Source organism: Simochromis diagramma, unplaced genomic scaffold, assembly GCF_900408965.1.
Source record: "Simochromis diagramma unplaced genomic scaffold, fSimDia1.1 OVJJ01000669.1, whole genome shotgun sequence".
Taxonomy (NCBI): domain Eukaryota; kingdom Metazoa; phylum Chordata; class Actinopteri; order Cichliformes; family Cichlidae; genus Simochromis; species Simochromis diagramma.
Window position 1 is genome coordinate 314,726 of NW_024387458.1, and position 6,897 is coordinate 321,622.

Below are 6,897 nucleotides of genomic sequence, written 5' to 3' on the forward strand. Positions count from 1 at the left end.
CTCTCAGGGGGGACCAGCGAACGTGGAACACCTTGGCCAGGATGTCCGTGAACACCTTCAGAGGCTGGTCCGAGCTCGTGGCCAGGTAGTACACGCGCACGTTCTTGTCCTCGCAGCCCGTCGCTATCATGTCCCTGCAGACAGAAGCACACGGTGACGTTTCTCACAGCTTTAAAGGATCACTGCGCTTATTTCACCTGCTGCTCAGCGTTAACGAAACACCACCACCCACAGCTCCTCCATCAGCTGATGTCGGTGCACACGGACCTTTGACCCCTCAGAGCTGCTGCACACTCTTCCCTGGAAACGTAAACCCGCTGTGATGCTGGTTTAAATAGGAAATACCGACGGGTCAAACCGTGACCTCGTCGTTTGGTCTCTATTCTCGCTCACACAAACACTGCAGGACATCAGAGGAACTGCAGCGCTGGCTTTGTGTGGCTGCAGCTATACGAAGCACCGACCTCAGGAACAGACGAGAACAAAGTGCAGACGTTTGTCTGTGACGCACGTTTGGAGGAAACCAACAGCTCGCAGCAGCCGTCAGCACAAAGGAGGAGGGAGGGCGGTCTGAGTGAACACAGAGGCTACAGCTCGGACCAGACTGGGTCATCGATGGGACAAAGTCCAGGTCTGAACCAGAGGCCAGAGCTGGACCTCCAGAGAGCTGTGCACGAGCAACGCTGTGAAGAATACTCCTCCACCTGGATGAGACAGACTAATGAGTCACACAGGAAACATCAGCGCACGTTTGTCCTGCTACAGGAGGTCTACACGCTGTTACGGACGATGGGGTCAGTGTATCGTGTGTGTGTAGATATTAGCCCATATTTTAGCTCTACTGTACACTTTAGCACGTGCTGATTGTGACACTACAGAGGAACTTAGAAGAACATCATGTCTTCTTCATCGACTGGGACCATAAACTCATCGGACTCACAGAAGCTGGGTGAGCAGGAGGCTTAAAACCGTAACAACAGCACTCGCCCTGTTCAGTGTGACGTCCAGCTCTGAACCTGCCGTAGACATTCATGTAAACGAGCCGCTGGGTCCTTTAAAGCACTTGGGTGACACGTTTTGTGCCTGGATAACCTCCAGACAGCCCGGGCTGTGACACTCACCTCGTCCTGTGTCCCCTGTTTTTCCTTCTCCGAGCTGTGACATCCTACCATGTTGCTTAAATGATTCAAGTGAAGCCAAACGATGTGGACGCAGGTCTTACTTGTTGTTCTGGCTCCAGTCGCAGCCGAACACAGCAGCGGGGTGTTTGTACTTGTGCAGGATTTTACCGTCGATGGTCCGGATGATGCTGTCGCCACAACAACAATAAAAACACGAATCACTGCAAAGGACAAACACGACGCCGTCGTCAGGAGAGAAGAGGAAGCACTCACCAGAATCCGTCTCCGCTGCAGGTAGCGATCCGCTTTGAATCCTTGTGGCTCCAGGAAATACAGAAAATGCCGTTCTTACCGTGCTGGAGGAAGACAGACAGACGCATCACGCTGTGCATCGTGCGATCGGGTTCAGACACACGGGGGCGCGGCCCTACTCACCTCGTTGAAGCGAGTGATGATTTTTCCTTTCCTGACGTCCCAGATGAACGCTCCGTTACGGGACGTCGCCCCCGCGATGCAGTTCAGGTCTCCTTCACAGAGAAACAAACACGTCATCGGTTCATCTACACGACGCAGTGAAACGTTGCTGCTGCTGCTTTAGTGACACAAAGCGTCTCAGATCACCTGAGTTTTTAAACGATGGTTTCTATTATGAAGGAGACAAAACCGACCTGCTCCTCTTATTGATCGAAGAAGAAGAAAACAGGCAAAGATGATTGATTTCTCAAAACAGCATAAACCCTGTGGGCAATCTAAAAGCTCTGTGTGTGAACTTCCTGTTATCTGTGAGCCTCGGATTAAAGAAACTGTCCCTGCTGATGAATTAGAGCGCACAGGAAGCACAGCAGCAGCGAAGCATCGCCAGACGTACAGGAAGCATCAAAGCTGGTCTGAGGACGTCCACAGCAAACAGAAACTTTGAACCAGCTGGTTTTTCCCTCTGACTCACGATTCTCTCAACATTGAAACGGTGGCTTTGCTCGGACACAAGAGGCCGAGTTTAACCACAGACTTCATCATCGTGTTCATAAATAAGTGTTTTTATTACACAGAGAAAACTCAGGAAACAAGAAGGATCTTAGAAAGTGTCAATATCAGCTGATGTCGACACCAACCTGCTCCCGGGGTTTCACAGTTAATGCTAAACTGGATTTGTGGCTTTTCCCAAATTAGGCAAAAAGCAGAAATAAAAAGCCCGACCGACAGACGGGATCGTCGTCCAGGTGGGAAGTGTTTGTGGTTGAGTTTCCTGTTCTCGCAGAAACATGAAGACTGTGATGCTCGCTGTGCTGCTGCTGCTGGCCGTCAGTCAGAGTGAGTTAACCCGCAGACCTGCTCTCCGTTCGTCTGTTACATTTATTTGATGTTTGTAAGACGGTCTGTCGCGGCGTGAGTGAACCGTGGGGCTGCTGGCGACGGCTGAAGGTGGTTCTTTGACGTGTTTTGCAGGTGAAGCCTTGGAGTGTCACTGTGGAGGCCAGAAGTTCTGTTCACGTCCTGTGGAGACGTGCTCCAGCTCCAACGATGTCTGCTCTACTCTCGTCATCACTTCTGGGCCGGGTAAGTCTCGCCTTGCGTCGCTGTGACGTTTATGCAAAGAAAGAGAACAAATGCATGCTGGGCCGACTCACGGGCACTGTGAGCGGCTGGGACGATGTGTGACGGTCACTTCTGTCCTTTGGTTTTCACAGTGGTAACGCACACAAAGGGCTGCTTGAAGTCGCTGGCCTGCAGGATCCTGAATCGTCCGCCCGTGATGACTGTCAGCTGTTGCAGTTCTGATCTGTGCAACAGATAAACCGCTGCCACGCGGGACGTCGCCCGATTGGTCGACGCTCTGCTGCCGTGTGTTGTGTACTCTAGAGCAATAAAGATCAGCTGACTGTATTTACTGTCTCCGCTCCGTTTTTATCATCAAACTGATTTATTTTCACTTTGAAATATTTCTCTGACATGTTGCCATAAAGTGTCGTTACGCGCGGTTAGCTCAGGTGGCTAATGATGAGACTTCAGGACGAGAAGCCCCCAAAACACCGAGTGATGTCACAGTGGCCATCGTTTATTTACAGTCTGTGATGTCTCTCAACACTGAAACGGTGTCTTTGCTCGGACACAGGAGCCCAGGGCCACAGCTAGAGACGAGCGGCAAAGTCAAAGCCTGTTTTTCAAACACATACGCAGGTGTTACATTATGCATCAAACGACTCAAATGCTGTAAGTTTACATGCTTTTCATAGAAATATAATCTGTAACTTAATTATTTTCTGCAGCCCACATAATGAAACACTTTAGTTACATAAAGCGTGAATGTTGATGTTATGTACTGTATAACCTGTATAATAAATGAATATGTACCTAATAAGTATAAAACCCAGAAAGCAACACAACATGTGGCGGTTACTTTACAAACACAAGTCTAGCTTCAGTTTCACTGTTTTTGTTAGAAAAAAATCTAATTGTTGCTTAAATTTACACAAAATGTCAGAAATCTGCGCCGTCATTAGCAACGATTTCCACCTAGTTTTGAAGGATTTGTTGGCTTTAAACCCTCTGAGGTCCAAAATATAACCGGCCAGCTTTGACTCCTTTTGAGTCTGCATTTGTATTTCACCTCTAAATATTCTTTTATATCCTTATAAATGCACCACGGAGGACGTGGGGTGAAACAGAATTTCGGTACACTGTATGCTGCTGTATTGACAATAAAGCTCTTCAATCTGAATCGTTTCATTTTATTTTCTTGGCTTGCTTGGTATCAATTTTTCCGCTCGACCTCACGTGTCTGAATGACGTACTGTATTAACATAACTGATCTGAAATCACACAAAAACATCAAATCCTGCTCGTATATTTTCCTGTTAAACCACAGACGTGTTGAGTAAATGATTTGTAGAACTTGAAATGCAGATATAAACGGTACATTTTGTGAACATATACAACTATTTCTCTAAAATGCAGCCAGTACACCTGGCCTTTTTTACATTTTGTACAGCCATTTAATAATATTACTAAAACTAAATTGAGACAACAATCAGGTGTCACAATAAGATGCCCCAAATTATTTGTGCCAGTAAAAAGTTTGTTTGTCCGCCACAGGACAGAGAACAGCACAGCGATGCAGCTGCAGGCCTGACAGCAGCAGGCGCATCACTGCTCTGGGTTTCCACTGCAGTCTACCTTTGTGACGCTCAGTAGTGCCCTCACTGACACACAAAACAAACAACGACTACACACCAAAGGTCACAAAACTCCCACATCTCAGAAATCTCCCTCTGCCGTCACTCCCAAAACTTCCCGCTCTTCCTAAACAACCAAATCCCACACGTTGACTTTCTTCTTTCTCTGCTGTTTTCGTTCCGTCCTTAGAAAAAAAAGCTTTTTAAAAAAACATGACAATGGTATTTAGAAAAAAGCATGGCTCATATGTATTTGTAATCAAAAGCTTAAATCAGTCATGTGATTTGGAGGCGCCGACACGTCCGTGGACCCCGCAGGATTAATAACACTCAGCTTCCGTCCACTTCCACAGTGTAACAACCAGCCATCTGTGTGAACTCTGGAATTCCCGAGGTGTTGTTCAAATGTGCTCTGGCACAATCATGAGCATCGGTTGCTACTGACAACAAGAAAAAAGCCGTTCTGCGCTATGGGCTGAACCATTTGTTAATGGTGGGGGAGGGGCACTATGCAATGTATTCAGTTTAAGAATTGATATTAACTGTTAACGGCAACTACGCTCAAAGTGTTCATGCTATTTCAATAAACAACACTGTCATGTGCAAACTAGGGCGGCACTTGCCACCGGATGCCACCCATGTAGATTCGCCGCTGCAAGAGGCCGAGTTTAACCACAGACTTCATCATCGTGTTCATAAATAAGTGTTTTTATTACACAGAGAAAACTCAGGAAGCAAGAAGGATCTTAGAAAGTGTCAATATCAGCTGATGTCGACACCAACCTGCTCCCGGGGTTTCACAGTTAATGCTAAACTGGATTTGTGGCTTTTCCCAAATTAGGCAAAAAGCAGAAATAAAAAGCCCGACCGACAGACGGGATCGTCGTCCAGGTGGGAAGTGTTTGTGGTTGAGTTTCCTGTTCTCGCAGAAACATGAAGACTGTGATGCTCGCTGTGCTGCTGCTGCTGCTGGCCGTCAGTCAGAGTGAGTTAACCCGCAGACCTGCTCTCCGTTCGTCTGTTACATTTATTTGATGTTTGTAAGACGGTCTGTCGCGGCGTGAGTGAACCGTGGGGCTGCTGGCGACGGCTGAAGGTGGTTCTTTGACGTGTTTTGCAGGTGAAGCCTTGGAGTGTCACTGTGGAGGCCAGAAGTTCTGTTCACGTCCTGTGGAGACGTGCTCCAGCTCCAACGATGTCTGCTCTACTCTCGTCATCACTTCTGGGCCGGGTAAGTCTCGCCTTGCGTCGCTGTGACGTTTATGCAAAGAAAAGAGAACAAATGCATGCTGGGCCGACTCACGGGCACTGTGAGCGGCTGGGACGATGTGTGACGGTCACTTCTGTCCTTTGGTTTTCACAGTGGTAACGCACACAAAGGGCTGCTTGAAGTCGCTGGCCTGCAGGATCCTGAATCGTCCGCCCGTGATGACTGTCAGCTGTTGCAGTTCTGATCTGTGCAACAGATAAACCGCTGCCACGCGGGACGTCGCCCGATTGGTCGACGCTCTGCTGCCGTGTGTTGTGTACTCTAGAGCAATAAAGATCAGCTGACTGTATTTACTGTCTCCGCTCCGTTTTTATCATCAAACTGATTTATTTTCACTTTGAAATATTTCTCTGACATGTTACCATAAAGTGTCGTTACGCGCGGTTAGCTCAGGTGGCTAATGATGACTTCAGGACGAGAAGCCCCCAAAACACCGAGTGATGTCACAGTGGCCATCGTTTATTTACAGTCTGTGATGTTTTAACGCTCTGTGTGCAGCTGCTGGCTGATGGAGACACCCTCAACTGGTCAGTAGAGGAACTGCAGCTCGCTTCATTTTCAGCTCCAGAGGTTCCTGCGTCATTATCAGGCGGTGCAGTCCTAAAAATAACCTTTGGAAAGATGGACGTGTGAATACGATTATCGACTTTAGATGTATCCAGTCATTTTATACGCTCATATAGAATATATGTTTCATGCATGTCAGCGGTATCTCTTATTTGAACCGTGTGACCTGTAACTGTAAACCTTTGTTGCATCGTGGGAATAAAGAAAAACATAATAATTTGGTCAGAGTGAAATCTGCATTTCCACAGTGGAGAATAATTAAAGCCGTGTTATTTAACCACTTCATGGTGTGTGTGTGTGTTCGCTGTGAGCCGGCGAATTTTAGTCCAACAGCCAAGAAAACGTGAATGGATTAGAGCGCACACAGGAAGTACAGCAGCGGCTGCCGACTGAGGACGAAGCAAACAGAAACTTTGTGACGTCAGCGCGAGTTCCCGTGGTTTCACAGTTAATGCTAAACTGGATTTGTGGGATTTCTGTGGTTGTGCAAATAAAAAGCCTGATCCAGAGGGTCATCCAACGAGGTCATTGTCCAGGTGGGACGTGTTTGTGGTTCAGCTTCCCGTTCTCGCAGAAACACGAAGACACTGCTGAGCGTCAGAGCGAGTTGACCTGCAGACCTGCTCTCTGTGGGTCATCAGTTATATGTCGTGTTGTGTCATGTTGGCTTGCAGGATGTTTTTTAAGCTCTGACGTGTCGCTGTGGAGGTGATTGTTGACATGCTGTGGCTCTGACTACGTCTGTGCTTCATGTGTCGTAAATATG

At 47.6% G+C, this 6,897-nt stretch overlaps 2 protein-coding genes and 1 pseudogene across 2 annotated transcripts; 2 read left to right on the forward strand and 1 right to left on the reverse strand.

The window, feature by feature from the left end:
• LOC120723002 overlaps positions 1 to 1,703 on the reverse strand; it is a 10,655-nt pseudogene extending 8,952 nt beyond the window's left edge.
• Positions 1,704 to 2,341: 638 nt separating this feature from the next.
• On the forward strand, positions 2,342 to 2,943 carry LOC120723001 (lymphocyte antigen 6D-like). The gene is made up of 3 exons (XM_040014225.1): positions 2,342 to 2,432; positions 2,568 to 2,678; positions 2,810 to 2,943. The coding sequence occupies exons 1-3, from the start codon at positions 2,384 to 2,386 to the stop codon at positions 2,914 to 2,916; spliced, it is 267 nt and encodes an 88-aa protein (XP_039870159.1). The 5' UTR covers positions 2,342 to 2,383; the 3' UTR covers positions 2,917 to 2,943.
• A 2,126-nt stretch (positions 2,944 to 5,069) lies between these two features.
• LOC120723000 (lymphocyte antigen 6D-like) lies at positions 5,070 to 5,969 on the forward strand. Its single transcript, XM_040014224.1, has 3 exons — positions 5,070 to 5,279; positions 5,415 to 5,525; positions 5,658 to 5,969. The coding sequence occupies exons 1-3, from the start codon at positions 5,228 to 5,230 to the stop codon at positions 5,762 to 5,764; spliced, it is 270 nt and encodes an 89-aa protein (XP_039870158.1). The 5' UTR covers positions 5,070 to 5,227; the 3' UTR covers positions 5,765 to 5,969.
• Positions 5,970 to 6,897: the final 928 nt, after the last annotated feature.